Source organism: Miscanthus floridulus, chromosome 18, assembly GCF_019320115.1.
Source record: "Miscanthus floridulus cultivar M001 chromosome 18, ASM1932011v1, whole genome shotgun sequence".
Classification (NCBI taxonomy): Eukaryota; Viridiplantae; Streptophyta; class Magnoliopsida; order Poales; family Poaceae; genus Miscanthus; species Miscanthus floridulus.
In genome coordinates this window covers 108,962,862-108,980,243 of record NC_089597.1, presented here as the reverse complement: position 1 = coordinate 108,980,243, position 17,382 = coordinate 108,962,862, and the positions used below count along the sequence as shown (strand labels likewise).

The window sequence follows — 17,382 nt, the reverse complement described above, 5'->3', positions numbered from 1 at the left end:
TTAGTTGAAAGATCTAGATGAGAATGCATCAAAAGTTTAAGGACCCTACATGTATTTTACTCTATATTAATTAACCTTACAGTATATATGGGCCTGCTTGGTTGTCTACCAAAAGTTGCAATGTCAAAGATTTGTTAAGAAAAAGTTGCCGAAACTAGATTTTTTTTGCCATAGATTAGGCATGTTAATTGTGAGATGTTGGCAAATTTTGGTAGCAAACCAAATGACTTCTAAAATTTTGGTTGCCTAAGTTTTGATAATCAAAATTTGGCTATGAACCAATTGGGCTTTTATATATATATCAGTGTTTTAGATAAAGTGTGTATGAAAAGTCAATAACATGTAACTAATAACAAGCTCTATATGATAGAGCTCTTGGCGGCTCCGGGTCTAACTATTTCGTGCGTTGGAATGAGGAAACATTTTTCTCTCTCCTCTAAAAATGAACTAGGAATATGTGAAACCACTGCTCTTGATTTAATGGCACTAGCTGCTCTGCACAATGTAACAAGGACCAAAGCCATTTGGAGCCATGCCACGTAAAGCCTTAATATAACAATAATGATGGTGATGTTTCTAACAAGCATCCAAAAAACGTTGTCACCAAACAAATTATAATTATTACCTTAAAAATTTCTTCTAACATTTGCAGATACAAAGGCATTAATGTCAGCATCATTATTAATCTCGTCTAATAATTTCTTCTGAATGCCATATTCGTGCTTCTTGGGCAACATGAGGCCACTGAAATTTTAGAAAACAATTGGTAAGTAATTTACCAAAATACAAGTTACTAGATTCAACATTAAAATCAAAAGAGTTAGTAAATTACGAGAACTTAAGCTAATGATTATTCACTAAATAGTCACATGCCACACCGCGCCCTAGCTGCACTCTATCGGATTCCCAAATCCCAAGTCAAAAATTCAGAAGAGTCTCAAGTCTTCTACTCTAAAGAATAAAAATTGAGCCATTAAAAAAAGAATAAAAATTGAGGGCAAAGACAAATTAAACGGTGATTAAACATATATAAAAATCTATATTCGTGGGAGTATTGGCGCTCATTGAACGCCTCTGCTGCTACCTACCAATGGCCATGTGACGCGTGGCTGCATTGCACGGCTTTAACTAATCAATTAAAATTGGGACTTGCTAGCGCTCGGACGTTCGATCGGGGCGCTAGCATTCGGACAGTGCCCACACAGCGAGCGAGCGTCCGACCAAGTTGGGCTTGTGAGTGAGCGCCCGGCAGCGGGCCAGCACGCGCCCCTAACGTCACCTGCGTCGCCAACCGCTTTCTACGTGCATCCCATGTACAACGCTCGATCTACTTTTAAAACATCAACATACAACGTATAAAAGAAGACAAATGAAACAATTGAAATAAGCGTCTAAAACACTTGCAAAAACGCCTGAAAACACTTGAAAACATATACAACATACAGATGAAACACTTGCAACATACATATGAAACATATGCTTGCAACATGCATGTATATGCAACATCCGGATCTACTTTTGCAACATCTAGATAAAACACTTGCAACATAGGTCCGAAACAGATGAAACATTTCGAACATACGCTTCAAACATATGTGTATAGCCATTGCAACATGTGCAACATCCCGATCTATTTTTTGCAACATCGATAAAACAACACTTACAGCATACCTCTGAAACATTCGAAACACTTAAAACATACTCTTGCAACATGCGCTTTTAGCGTAGCATCTACTTGCTGCTTGGACGAATGGAGGCTTGTCGATCTGGATCTCGATGCCAGCGGGCAGACAGCTGCGCGGCCCCGGCGAGTGGCTGTGCGGCCACCGACGAACTGCTGCGCGGTTCCCGGCGATAGGGCGGGCAATTGTGGTCCCCCGCGGTGGAGGAGACAGCGCCCGGCGACGGTGCTGCCCGTGACGAGCGTCTCCTGTGCTAGGAAAGTGAGCGTCAGGCGTGCGGCGCGGTGGAGTCGGCCACGAAAGATGCATGCACGCGGTGAAAGAAGGCCACGACGAGGAGGAACGAGAAATAGACATTTATTTTTTTATATAGAGAAGCGGCTCGTATCAAGCTCTGCAGGTCCAGAAAGGACACGTCCAGAGGGTCGAACGCCCTAACGAGAGCATTTCCAATGTAAATTACGTGCCTCCCCTCGCACAATGAATTAACCGGCGCGGCGAAGCGCGCCTCATTATCCTACCACTGTACAAACAAGAAACAATTCGATCCCTTCCACTGTCCCAGGTGGCCTGCGGCCAGGAGGCAAGCAAACATGAGCGCTGCTACTCTCTCGACCGGGCAGGAGCCGCACGCAGTGTGCGTGCCGTTCCCGACGCAGGGCCACATCACGCCGATGCTGAAGCTGGCCAAGATCCTCCACGCCAGGGGCTTCCGCGTCACCTTCGTCAACACCGAGTACAACCACCGCCGCCTCGTCCGCTCCCGCGGCGCCGCCGCCGTCGCGGGCCTCACGGCGTTCCGCTTCGCCACCATCCCGGACGGCCTGCCGGAGTCCGACGCCGACGCCACGCAGGACCCGGCGACCATCAGCTACGCCACCAAGCACAACTGCCCGCCTCACCTGCGAAGCCTGCTCGCTGGGCTGGACGGCGTGACGTGCGTCGTGGCGGACAACCTGATGAGCTTCAGCGTGGACGCCGCCAGGGAGATGGGCGTGCCGTGCGCGCTCTTCTGGACGGCCAGCGCCTGCGGCTACATGGGCTACCGCAACTTCCGCCTCCTCATCGACAGGGGCATCATCCCCTTCAAAGGTATGCTCTGGCTGCTGCCTCTGGTCCTCTGCATCCCTATCCAATCCGTCGAAAGCGATGTGAATTTTTTTGTGTGTGGCGCAGACGAAGAGCAGCTGACGAACGGGTTCATGGACACGCCGGTGGACTGGGCGCCCGGCATGAGCAAGCACATGCGGCTCAAGGACTTCCCGACCTTCCTCCGCACCACGGACCCCAACGACGTGCTGATGAACTTCCAGCTACAGGAGGTGGAACGCTCGGAGTACGCGTCCGCCGTCGTCATCAACACCTTCGACGAGCTGGAGCAGCCGGCGCTCGACGCCATGCGCGCCATCATCCCGGCCGTATACACCATCGGCCCGCTGGCTTCCGTCACGGAGCAGGTCGTCGTCCGCAGGGGCCCGGGCCCCCTCGACGCGGTGAGCTGCAGCCTGTGGCGGGAGGACCAGTCCTGCCTCGCGTGGCTGGACGCCAGGAAGCCCCGCCCGCGGTCGGTGGTGTACGTGAACTTCGGGAGCATTACGGTCATGAGCGGGCAGGAGCTGGGGGAGTTCGCGTCGGCGCTGGCGAGCAGCGGCCACGATTTCCTGTGGATCGTCCGGCCGGACGTCGTTAAGGGCGACACCTCCTCGGCGGCGGCGCTGCCCCCGGGGTTCCTGGAGGCGACCAAGGGCAGGGGCCTCCTGGCGAGTTGGTGCGACCAGGAGGCCGTGCTGCGGCACGAGGCGGTGGGCCTGTTCCTGACGCACAGCGGGTGGAACTCGACGCTGGAGAGCCTCGGCGGCGGGGTGCCGATGCTGTGCTGGCCATTCTTCGCGGAGCAGCAGACCAACTGCCGGTACAAGTGCGTCGAGTGGGGCGTGGCGATGGAGGTCGGCGACGACGTGCGGCGGGAGGCCGTGGAGGCGAGGATACGGGAGGCGATGGGTGGGGAAAAGGGCAAGGAGATGGCGCGCAGGGCGGCAGAGTGGAAAGAGGCCGCCGCGGGGTCGGCGGCGAGGTCGCTCGCGAACCTCGACAGGCTCATCAACGATGTGCTGCTCTCTCCGGCACGATTGGCGGCTCACTCAAAATGGCTTCAATGATGGATGGCCCTGATCAAAGTTTGGCGATGCTGAGCGATGGATGAACGATGATGAGATCATCTACCGACTATCGAGAGTCTGGAATGGTCGTGTTTTTCAGCCCCCTTCGTGACTTTTGTGACCGTGTGATGTATGCGTTTGGAAAGATAGCTTTCCCCTTTCGTCGCCTTGCACGGTTGTTAGATTAGATCATTTCCAAGAGCTCAGATCTTATTATTTGCGCAATTTGATGTTTGCACAACAATCAAGTTTTTAAGGAAAAACAATATAGCTTTAGCTATGAAGGTGCCTGGGCAAAGTCCCTCCAAGAAAAACCGCACTACGAGAAACCGGCACGGTTATCTGAATTTGGTGTGTTGAACAGATTATTTCAACCATTGTGCCAAGAAGAACTCAAGCATTCCCGGTTCCCAGTAGAAGAATTTTACATTTTTTTTGTAAATGTTCATGCACTAGGTCATTATAACCGGGTTTATGTCTATCTATTGGATGTAAAGGATAAACCATCTGTATCAATGCTATCGCTACTTGGATTTCGCTAGATTTTAGATGATAGTTAGACATGATTTCATATTTGAAATATCGTTTTTGTATGGAGAGACTTATTCATGAGATTTTCACAGTTTTGTGGTTCCAACATTGATCTGTGGTAGCTTTCTTATATTATTTAACTTTTGCTGGTTTTTCTTGTTTTTTATGATTTGTTTGAGGCATTGTTTTAAATTCTTCGATAGTGATAAGCAGCACCAGGGAAAGTAAACACGCAAACAACAACTCCGGTGAGTCCTCAATCTGGCTGCCAAACAGCCACAGAAAAACTCCCCCATATGGATATCCTCCCCGGGTGGTGGTGAGAATCAAAAGTCCAAAAAAAAAAAAATCCAAGCGTGTGGCTATCTTCGCTGTGCTACTCATAGACAACAATTAGTAACCATTGAATTGAAACCCGTCCTCCTTATTTCTAACTTTCAATTGAATAAAGTATTCACCCTCAATTTCTCCAATATAAAAATTAGCAGGCTAACACCTAAAATTATGCCCCCGATCTACCTCAATGAGGTTTAATATGCCATAAAGGTATTTTCTAGCACAAAGATTATTGATGAGGGAAGTCTTCGAGCAATCTCTCCTCCCGGTTCTGGAAGGCCTACGAAATATAAGTTCTTTTCTAAGACTAAATTTAATAAAACCTTAAAATTTCATTGAATCCAACCACTGCAATTCAAAAAAAAATCATTTCATCTTTTGTTTCTATTGCTTTTATTCCTCTTCTTTTTCATGCTACTCGCCTTCTTTGTATTTTTTCTTCGAACTTGAATTTTTTTGGCTGGATGTAGCCATAAGATCATTTAGATCCATGCTATCACCATCCCACAAACTCTCGGCTAAATCCCCACAAATGTGGTTCAAAGCAGAGCCATCAGGTCCATCAACGTTCTCTGCTTCATAATTTAGAACCTCAAAAAAGGTTTGTACCATGTACTACCGAATTTTTAATAGCATATATTATACTAATGGTACAGCTAATCTTGGAAGCTAGGGCCCTGTTTAGTTCCATCCCAAAACATCAAATTTTTCAAGATTCTCCGTCACATCGAATCTTTGGACGCATGCATGAAGTATTAAATGTAAATAAAAAATTAAACTAATTACACAGTTTAGACGAAATCCACGAGACGAATCTTTTAAGCCTAATTAAACTCTGATGGGACACTAATTGCCAAATAACAACAAAAATACTACAGTATCGTTTTGTCAAAATTTTTGACATCTAAACTGGGCCTAGGCTGAAGGGCTCGGTGGGTGGCCAGAGCCAAAGTCATCAGCCGCCGCCCACTCACCATGTCACTATAGTTGATTTGAACCTCAACTCCCGCGCCGAATTACTAGCCACTACTAGTAGGCAGTAGTCACTGATGTCAAGTCGAATTGCTAGCCATCCATTTGTACGAATAGTCCATAGTCGTTGAATAGTCGATGCTATACCGATGTTTCAAGCCAACCCGAAGCCTCTGCTGATCAAGTGGCAGGTTACAGCAAGACATCAAGTAGCTCAAATGGATACTTTTCTTCAGTTCTTCTGCACCAACCAGACGGTTTAAGTATAGGGCCTGATCGCTTCTCTTATAATCTATCTTTTTCAGTCCATTTTTCTCTTACAACAAATCAGCCGGAACAGTATTTCGGTTTGTTTTTTCAGCGAAACGAACGGGGCCATATTCATATGAATCTGCAATTGCGGGCATGTTCGCTTGAACTTATCAGCCGGCTTATCAACTAGAATCTATAGTGTTTTTCTCTCACAACAAATTAGCTTTAGCCGGTTTATCAGCCAATTTTAATATCAGCCGAACAGGTAGACAACGAATCTCTTGATCCAGACTTATAGACGGGGAGCATCAGCAGGAGGTCGTCTTAGGCACGGGAGCAAACAGCGGTGGTAGCTAAGACGATCTTGGCAGTGGGCAGTACATGGCGCCAGCTGCCGGCAGAGATGTACAGGGTGAAGGCCACCGGAACACACTCGAGGCGGTGCTTGCCTAAAAAGTTTTCAAAAAAAGTATTACAGTAGCCATTACATCGAATCTTACGATATGTTTATGAAACATTAAATATAGACGAAAAAAACTAATTACATAGTTTGGTTCGAAATTACGAGACGAATATTTTGAATCTAATTAATCTATGATTGAACACTAATTATTAAATAAAAATAAAAATACTACCCTAGCCAAATTCCTAAAATTCACGATCGCAGCGAAGCGAGGACAAGAAGCAGACCACCGCTCGCCTCCATGCAGTGGCTTTGCACGACCAAAACACAGGATCACTTTGGTCTCGCACACACTCTGCTCTGCTCACATAGCACATCTTTCTAAGCTCTGTACTGCTCCTTCCTCCCAAGCTTTACTGATTTTTATTATGGGACTGTCTACCTATCATTCGGCACCACCATTGACGACGTTTTTTAAGGGAATCCGCGAGCATCTTTTTAGTATTTATATACTCTTAAGATTTATAACTTATCTTGGATTTTATCTTTCACAATATAATACTTTATGTATTGTTATGAGCACCACTTGACTTATTATTATAAGCATACTGTACTGCCGGATTATTATCGCAGTATAACTTAAGTGGTCTATAGATGTCGTCAACCACCTTCAAACCGGGTATGAACTTCTTTAGCCAGTTCACCTGCCCCGTTGTCTCATAACACGCTACAAACTCGGCATACATTGTGGACGATGTAGTGACGGTTTGCTTTGAGCTTTTTCATTAAAATAGCTCCCCCTGCGAGAGTTAATATATATCTAGACGTGGATTTTCTATCATCTCTCGCATAATCAGAATCTGAATATTCCACTATATAGAGTGAATCAGATCTTCTATACGTCATCATGAGGCATTTTGTTCCTTGCAAATAACGTAAAACTTTCTTTACTAATTTTCAGTATTCTGTTCCAGGATTGCTCTGAAATCTGCCAAGTAACCCGGTAACAAATGTTAAGTCAGGGCGCGTGCATACTTGAGCATATTGCAAGCTTTCGACAGCTGAAGCATATGGAACCGTTTTCATTTGATCGATCTTATATTGGTTCCTGAGGAATTAAAAATCCACATATCTGTCGCCCTTGACTATAGGAGCAGGTGAGGGACTACATTTGTGCATACTGAATTTCTTTAAGATCTTTTCTACGTATGCCTTTTGTGACAGTCCTAATACCCCTTTACTTCTATCTCGGTGAATCTCGATCCCTAGAACGAACGAAGCTTCACCAAGATCTTTCATATCAAATTTTGAGGATAAAATTTTTTTGTCTCCAGTAGTAGACTGACATCACTACTAATAAGTAAGATATCATCCACATACAGGATAAGGAAGATAAACTTCCTATTCTTAAACTTTGTATAGACATAATTGTCCTATATATTCTCTTTAAACCCAAAATTCTTTATTGTCTGATCAAACTTCAAGTACTACTGTCTTGAAGCTTGTTTTAATCCATAAATAGATTTCTTTAGGCAGCATCCCATTCGTTCTTTTCCTTCCATGATAAAACCTTTCGGTTATGCCATATAAATATTTTTCTCCAAATCCCCGTTGAGAAATGTCATCTTTACATCCATCTGATGTAATTTTAAATCGTAATGTGCCACTAATGCCATTATGATTCTAAAGAAATTCTTACATGAGACTGGAGAAAAGGTCTCATTGTAATCAATCCCTTCTCTTTGCGTAAAGCCTTTTGTCGTAAGTCATGATTTATATCTCTCTATATTCCATTGAGAGTCAAGTTTTGTTTTGTAGACCCATTTGTAGCCTACTGTTTTGGCTCCTTTAGGAATTATTTCTAAGCCCCAAACTTTATTAGCATTCATAGATTTTATTTCATCTTCCATGGACTCAAGCCACTTTGATGAATGATCACTTCTCATGGCTTCTTCAAATAAGATGGGATCATGCTCCATTTGAAATTCCTCAGTGTTGTACACTTCATAATCAGCAGGAATAGCTGATTTTCTAACTCTTTGAGACCTTCTAGGGGCCTCCATATTTGGCACATCTTCTGTTTGAGGCTGTTGTTGCCTCCCTCATTTGTGGCAATAGGTTCTACAGGGTCCTAAAGAACAGGTTCCTCATCATCATTCATTGTTGTCACAGACGGAATAACAACAGGTGCTGGCACCACTGTGTCTTGCACTGTTGGTGCAACGACAACAGGTAATGAGAAAAATGGCTCATGAATCATCGGAGTGGGAGCATACACTCACTTCTCTTCAAGGTCAATTTCTCTAGCTACCATGCTCCCCTTCATCATTTCATCCTCTAGGAAGATTGTGTGTCTTGTTTTCATAAACTTTGTATGTCTGTCTGGACAGTAGAAACAAAAACCTTTTGACTTTTCTGGGTAAGCAATGAAATAGCAACTCACTATTTTGGGATCTAGCTTCCTAATGTTTGGGTTAAATACTTTAGCCTCAGCATGACTCTCCCACACACGTAAGTGGTTTAGTGAGGATACTCTTCCTATCCACAACTCATACGGTGTTTTGGGCACCGACTTACTTGGTACTCTATTGAGAATATGAATGGCAGTTTTTAACATCTCCATCCAAATGCTCATCGGTAAGGTGGAGTAACTTATCATACTGCACACCATATCCATCAGGGTATGATTGCGCCTTTCAGCTACTCTATTTTGCTGAGGTTCGCCCGGTGTAGAATACTAGGCTACTATGTCATTCTCCTATAAGAACCTTGCAAAAGGTCCAGAAACTTGGCCATATGGGGTATGCCAACCGTAGTACTCCCCCCACGGTCGGACCTGACTATCTTAATCTTTAAATTGTGTTGGTTTTCAACTTCTGCCTTAAATATTTTAAATTTATCCAATGCTTCTGTTCTTTCTTTGATTGGATAAATGTAGCCATAACGGGAGTAATCATCTGTGAATGTTATGAATGAATCATAACCATCCACACTCTTTATAGGAAATGGACCACAAATGTCTGTGTGAATAATCTATAGAATTCCTGCGCTTCGTTTGACATCCTTCTTAATTTTTCTTACATACTTTCCTTTAATGCATTCTTAGCATTGTTCTAAATTTGAGAGCTCTAATAGAGGAAGAATATCATTCTTAACTAGTCTTTCTATTCTCCTCGAAATATGGCCTAAACGACAGTGCCATAATTTCGACAATGCATCGTGAGCTCTCTTTTGTTTTCTGTTTACATCCATAGACGAGGATACATTCACATTGTCGCACGCAACGTTCCCATCATCGCAGACAACATTCACATCATCACATAGTGATAACAAATAAAGCTCATTTTGTAAGATAGCAAGACCAACACATGCATTATTAAATGTTATCTTATATTTACCATTTCCAAAATGGCAATCATATCCATCATTGTCCAAACATGAAACACTAATCAAGTTCCTCTGTAACGAGGGAACATAAAGAGCATCTCTAAGTATAAGTTTGAAACCATCGGCAAGCTCTAGAGAAAGATCGCCAACAACTTCAACTTCTGCTCGGACTCCATTTGCAACTTTAACGTGTCTTTCGCTTCTTTGTGTAGTCCTCGTCGAACGGAATCCCTATAAAGAATTAGCAACATGAACAGTTGCACCTGAGTCAATCCACCGAGTAGATTTTGAATACTGTACATACAGGGATTCATTTATGAACGTAATAATGTTCTCACCTTTCTTTGCCATGATCATCTTTAAGTAATCGGGACAATCTTTCTTATAATATCTCGTCTTCTTATAATAGAGACACTGGTCTTTCTCTACTGTGAACTTATTCTGCTGAGGCTGATGCAGCATGGGACCCTTTCCCTTTAACTTTGAGGAGGAGTTAGCATTATTATTCTTTTTCTTATTGTTTTTCAAATAATTGATAGAGCCACCATTGACAGCTTTCATTCTCTCCTCTTGCATATACATAGCCATGAGTCTCTCCATGTCCCACTTCTCGGGCTGTATGTTGTAGTTGACAACAAAAGTGTCAAACTCTTTTGACAAGGAAGCAAAAATCAGATGGATAAGAAACTCTTCCTTGATAGCCAGATCCATTGGTTTTAGTTTGGATGTCAAATTGCTCATTCTTAGTATGTGCTCTCTTATGCCATCATTACCTGAGTATCTCTCTGTCACCAGCTGCTTTATTAGCCGGGTAGCATATGTCTTTGAAGAGCCAGTGAACTGACTCTTTATTCTTTTGAGGTACTCAGTGACGATGTCACACTCTGGGATTGAGCCCACAATTATAGGCTCAATCGTGTTCTTTATCACAGCTAAATATTTCTTGTTGACAGTGACCCACTTCCTATGCTCAAGGTCATAGGATATTCTTTGGGATGCAAAATCCCTCTCTTTGGTAGCCCAAGCGGCATTAGCCTCGTTTGTCTCCCTCATCGGTGCCACAGGCTCTGTGGGACACGGTGTGGTGACTACCCAGTCCACCTCAGCCAAGATGAAGGCCAGGTCAATATTTTTCTTCCACTCCGTGTAGTTATCACCTTTGAGAGTGGAGATCTCTTTGATACAACCCATCAAGTTGTATCCACCTGAAAACACAATTCATATAGTGTGAGAACATAAATAATGACAACAATTGTATGCCTTGATTCCAACGTTGGTCAAAATTAAAACATATAATTGTTCATATATTAAATCTACATCACCGTTGGACAGAAATAGAATTAATGTATGACAAAGAACTCATCATATTATTGACATTAATCAACATTGGTCAGAATAATAACAGTACTATAATCAATTAAAACATATCTATTTTCAAAATTCAATTCTCCCATTGGTTCAAATTTGATAATGAAAATTACATCTTTCAATACGCAGCGGAAAAATAATCTCAATTTTGTGAATTTTACCCAGTGGAAATTCTCTTTTCTATTTTCTTTAAGCCATTTATCCATTTTCCAGGAAATAAACATTTACTGGAAAAAGAAAAAAAACAAAAAAACTGATTCAATTTCGTATTGTTCCTTTGGCCTGGCCGGCAAAACGGCCCGGCCCATTGCCGTCCACGCGCTCTCCCGCGTGCTCCCCCACGCCCAGGCCGCAACCTGGGCCTGGGCTAGGAATTCGGCCTCACACCCTCGCCCGCCTGGGCCGCGAGTTAGCCCGATCATCTAGCGCCGTTGAAAGTGCATTTGCCCCCTATGTGGGTTTTGGTGTATTGATGACATCCAAATTAGGGACTAATGTGATCTAAATGAGATATGTTGCAGCTATTAGTCCCGTGAAAGAATCAAAGAGTTGATAAAAATGAAATGGTATCCCTCAATTCTTGAAGTTGTAAGGGCCGAAGAACTCAAAATGATCTCCAAAGGTTTTAATTTTGTTTTTGAGTTTAGGATCCGCCGCACTATAAAGAGGGATACAAATTTAGTTGGTCTGAGAAAGATAGAGTGCTCAAGCATTTAAATAAAATCAAAAGGGAGACACTCTAGCACTTCACGAAGACATAGAATATTTTTCTTTGTCTATGGACGTCGGAAGTCCCGATGTATGTCGGAACTCCCGACAGTCGGAAGCCCCGACCTAAGCCGAGAGTCCCGGCACCCTTGCTTCTGACTGGGTGACTGTCTATGCTCGTCGAGAGTCCCGACGATCGTCGGAAGTCCCGATCGTCATAAGTCTCGACGTTTGTCGGGAGTTCCGACACTGACTTGACCCATGCCGGGAGTCCCAGCATCAGTGCTGCTGACTGCTTATTCAACTGTGCGCGTCGGAAGTCCCGACGTTTGCCAGGAGTTCCGACACTGACTTTCCTTGTGGACTTCTGACCCGTTGTGAACAATGTTTTCTGCTAACGTCGGAAGTCCCGGGATCTGCGTCGGGACTCCCGACGTAGATCTGAACGGTTGAGTTTTCACTTGGAGTATAAATACTCCTCTCTTCACTTCTAACCGTTACGGACTCATTTCACAGTTGACTCACTTCGTGCTGAACAGCTCCCTAGTAACTAAAGCACCCCTCTCCTTCCTCCTTTGCTCCAATATTCGATTCCCTTAGGGTTTTGAATGAAAGGAGAGTGGATTAAGTGAGAGCATCACTTTGGAAAGCTTGAGCACTTAATTTCTTCGTCAAGCCGGTTGATTTTGCGTCTATTACTCTTGGGGCTTTGCCCCTAGCCGACTAGGCGTTGCCCAAGAGCTTCCATCTTGTGGAAGAGCCTTGGGAAGTTTGTATCACCCTTCGATTTCTTAGTGGAAAGCTCAAGTGACCTTTGTGGTCGCTTTGAGAGAGGCAAGGAGGTGAAAAAGACTCCGACCTTAGTGGTCACCTCAACAACGAGGACGTAGGAGCTCCTTTGTGGGGTTGCCGAACCTTGGGATAAATCCTTGTGTTCCGCGTGCTTGTTGTTGTTGTTGTGATTGCTTGAGATTACTTAAGATTACTTGTATGTGTTTGTCTCTTTGTCTCCAAAATCTCCATTTTAGGGTTTGGACTCGATCTACGGTTTGGAGGCATTACGACGTCAAGGGAGTGACCCAACATCTTCACCAAACCACTAGGAAGCGAGGTTGTAAGATTATTTATCCGCAAAGTTAAATTTGGCACTGTTTTTGTAGTTCACTTAGGCGTCGGGACTGTTGACGTTTGCGTTGGAACTTCTGACAACGTCGGGAGTTCTGACCCAAACGTCAGGACTTCCGACAGTGGCTGACAGATTTGAACTTAGCATTTGCAGTAAATTTTTAGATACGCCTATTCACCCCCCTCTAGGCTTTGTTAGATCCTTTCAGCCATTCATTTTGATCCGACGGACGAGCGTCGAGATCGGGTGAACAAAAACCATCGACGCCGGCCTCCTCCCGAACCCTAACATCACTTTCTTCTTTGCTCTCTCTCTTCGCCACTTTCCTCAGTGCAGCGTCAGCGGCAACTGAGCGAGTCGAGCGGACGAAACGGCGACGAGAGCGAGCCCTAGCACCGTTGCCGGCCCCCTCGCCGGCGTGCGCGCTCCCCAACGGGTGAGCGCGCCACCGTCGAGCGGCCTAGCCACAACGCCTCTTTGGCCAGAGCCCGGCGAGCAGCGCCCCCGGCTCGGCGTTCTTTTCCTCCTGCGCCGACGAAGCAGTAGGGCTGCGCAGCGACGAGGTAGGCCACCTCTGCCCCTTTCCCCCTTTCTCCTTTCGTTCATCTGCTTTTGGATTTTCTTCTCGGATTTTATCCGATTGGGGATTAGGGTTAGGGTTAGGGTTTCACTGTTTATCTTCCTCGTGAAGTCTTTTACGGGTTTAGGGTTCGGCTCTTACGTTCTTAAGGCCGAAAGCCTCTTCTTTTTCACCTTTCCTTAACCCAGTTAGTGTTAGGGTTCAAACGAACCCTCTGTTCTTGTTAGACCCGCACTGGATCTAACCTTCTACTTCCTTTTTAATCGGTTTACCCGTTCTAGATCTAAAACCCTAGAAACCGGTGGCTCTGGTACCATTGTTAACACTGTAGGATCACTAGGATCATAGATCTAGCAGGTAGAGTGATTCTATACGGGATAAAGGACGCAGTTCATCCTAATAGATGTAGAACAAGAGAGACAGAGATGGAACGGAGAAGGTGTTGAACCTGACACCGCAGAGGGGGTGGGATCAGTGGACGCCATCATGTTCGTTGATGTAGTCTGCGCTAGGGCAGCGACAGTCGGTGAAGACGGCGTCGGTGATGCGTGGTGGCGACCGGCGGTGAAGGCAGTGGAGTCTGGTGGCGGCGCGGCTGGTAGTTTCCCGTCACTGGCTGCGCGCCCTCTAGATCGGATTAGGGTTTTGGTGTCGGTGGGGAACTCAGCTCAGGTCAACCTCGTGATAAGAGCCGCCGGTCCCCACCTCTTTTTATAGCGCAGTGTGACAGGGGTCCTCCAGCCATGGTGAGTTGGGCGCCCCTAATCAGGGCACGAATCAAAGGCCCAACTGGACCGTTGGATCCAGTTAGGATTAGAGATCAATCTATCAGGTTGTATAGATGGATGGCCGGAGCACCGCCGATGCCATGAGGTTCCACCGCCAGCCCCAGAAGTCCTGGAGCGAGGCTGAGAGGTATGGCTTGTTGAACTGTGGCTCCAGCTCCATGCCCAGTGCCGTCCCTGTCGCGGCGAGGCACGGCAGCACGGAATCGATGATGCAGTAGATGATGACGCCGTAGAGGACGAAAGTGACATAAGGGTGTGTCTGTTCCTTGGAGTAGTGGAGGTGGTGGAAAATGGCCACCGCGATAGCGAACTTGACACCAGAAGATAGAAGGATCATCTTCGTCTTTGTGATAGCAGCATCCTTGGAGACCTGCCGGAGCTTGACCGGAAGCACGGCAGTGAAAACGAAGGGGAGAGGACGGATGCGAGGGTCAAGCGGGCCATGGCCGAAGGCCAGGAGGAGCAGCTTGAACTCACTGAGCCATACGAGGAAGAAGGCAGTGAGTCCCCGCGCACTGTACAGCGGGATTTGGAAGGGGAGCATGAGGAGAAGGGCAAGCACCGGGGTGAGCGTGAAGAGGCGGAGCAAGCCGGGGCGGGTGGAGGAAGCGGCGAAGCGCGCGTAAAGCATGGCGGGCCGCCATGGGGACGGTGGTGACGGAGTGGTGCATGGCGTCGTGCAATTGGCGAAAAGCCTCTAGACTGTCGCTATAGCTTTGGCGGAGCTCTCCGCTCGGGAGGCAAATTTCAAAGGACCCGGTCCTTCCTTCATCATGGAGGACCTTGCTCCTCAAATGACACGTGTATCTCAACAATCGCAAAGCACATATATCCCCTTTGCTCCTTCCAATCTGACGGCACGTTACCCACGTTAAGTCTTTCCTTGCCTCCGAAGGCACCGTACCGGCAGCCAGCAGCTACGCGCGCCCGAGAGTTCATCCTTCCATCAGAAGCCATCGTACCAGCAGCCGCTGGCTACGTGCTCCCGAGAGTTCGAAGTACACGCGTCGCTCCTTTGCTTGGAGCTCCGGCTACGGCGGCGCGTTCGCACACCACTACGCGGCGGCCAGCGCGCCAGAGCGGCTCACGGCGAACCTGTCCGACCTCGTGAGCAACTGATCCATCGCGCCGCCAAACCCGTGCCTCGGCCACGCGCACGCCGCGGTGGCCGCCTTGGGCCACGGCGCCAAGGCCGGCCTGTTCCTGGACTCCGGCGGCAGCGGAACAAGCGTCAGGCACCTGTTACGCGTAGCTGGGATGGATCGGAGCCAAGGAGATGAGCCTGTTCGGTTGGCTGGTTTGTATCGTTGCTGGTTCGTAAAGAAATACTGTTGGCTGGTTTGTGTGAGAGAAAAATACTGTTCTGGCTGGAAATTTATGATCGTCCCAAATAATAAAATGAATCATAAGTTGCAGATGGAAGCCAAAGAATTAATTTGGAAATTGCAGAATGTGCTATGAGACGTACCTTGCCAGTTTTCTTGAAACAAATTCTCCATTTACGGAACTGCTGTGCATAAACTGTGAGGGATTTCCTGGCTGCTTCAAATACTCAGCCCTCTGCTGCTTTGCCTATTTTGGCATATATATATATATATATATATATATATATATATATATATATATATATATATATATATATATATATATATATATATATATATATATATATATATATATATATGGCTATGACACAAGTTAAAGAGCTAAACAATTACATCAATGCTGCATCACAGAAATGCATACCTTCTCAAGCTTTTTTCTATTACCTACTTTAACTTGCTCCTCTCAGTTTCTCTCTGGTTAGGCAGTCTTCGCAGCAAGTTGAAAACCCCATCGAAGGCAACGAACAGGTGCGCCGCAGGCAGAGCGCGTCGGCTTTTTACATGCACCTGAAAATGGCAATCAGTCTTTTGTATACACGGCCCATATTTTCAGTTGTAACAATGTGCTGCAGCATGGGTGACAATAAAGTGTATATGAGCCATCTAGAGTATTGCAGCTGCAGTAGTACAGTAACCACAATTCACAAGCACTGGAAAGTAGCTGGAACAGCCGGGCAACATGCCAAAAGGGATAAGACAGAAGTCTCGATTAAAATTCAAACACAGTTGGAGATCCACCATGTCATCCAGGCATCCAGCTACTACAGCTTATCAGTCTGGATCACTTCCCAGATCTTCTGCTTCCTCATTAGCATCCTCATCCACATCTTTGTTTCCTGCCTACAAGTTTGCAAGATGAAGAAAAATCATTCACAAATTTACTGCACATTACATGTTATCTCTATATAAGTTTTTCCATGTAGCAACTGGCAACTAAAAATAAAGAATCCCATGGACTGAAAATCAGGTTTAGTGGCATGCCTCAAATTTGAGTTTATTAGCCATGGCTGTAGATAAAGCATCCACCTCAAGAACACCCATAACTGAACAAACAATTTTAGAATCTGAAAACAAAAGGATGAACATAGGAAACTAATCAATGCCTTTTTGCTTGCCGCATTTTTAAATTGACACATAAAAAACATGACTGAATCATCACCTTTTCTTGCTGCTGCTACCCAATCTTTGGTGCAAATCAATGCCTCTACCTTCTCGGGATCAAGTTGACTACGGTAAGGATCAACAACACGACCAGCAGCACTAAAAAGCGGACTCGGATCAAGGTCGTCATCTATACTTCCCATTAATACATCTGCTGTATCACTAGGTCCAGCTGCTGCACTACTATTTGATTATTGAGGAGCAGAAGTAGCATGAAATTGATACAACTTCTTTTTCACACTAACAAACTCATCAAGTTCAACTTGATACCCATCACCACGGAACTTCCTCATATAGTATTCTATAAGTTTTTTCTTATACCTAGGATCAAGAAAACATGCTACAGCTAGGACAATGCTAGACTGTTCCCATATATTTCTCAACTCTTTCATTCATGGCTATTGCCATGCAACTCATGCTCAACTATATTGAACTCTGAAATAGTGGGCACGAACCACCTTGTTGTGTGAAATAACATGTCATATTGCATCTCTTTTCACCGATACTTATTTGTTCACACACACTTGTTGCACCCCACGGATTG

General features: G+C 45.4%; 1 protein-coding gene and 1 pseudogene across 1 annotated transcript; one reads left to right on the top strand and one right to left on the bottom strand.

The window, feature by feature from the left end:
• The first annotated feature begins 2,044 nt into the window (after positions 1-2,044).
• Positions 2,045-4,233, top strand: LOC136519990 (7-deoxyloganetin glucosyltransferase-like). Its single transcript, XM_066513391.1, has 2 exons — positions 2,045-2,774; positions 2,859-4,233. Exons 1-2 carry the CDS (start codon positions 2,276-2,278, stop codon positions 3,839-3,841), a joined length of 1,482 nt encoding a protein of 493 aa, XP_066369488.1. The 5' UTR covers positions 2,045-2,275; the 3' UTR covers positions 3,842-4,233.
• A 10,099-nt stretch (positions 4,234-14,332) lies between these two features.
• On the bottom strand, positions 14,333-14,963 carry LOC136521140 (acyl-CoA--sterol O-acyltransferase 1-like; annotated as a pseudogene).
• Positions 14,964-17,382: the final 2,419 nt, after the last annotated feature.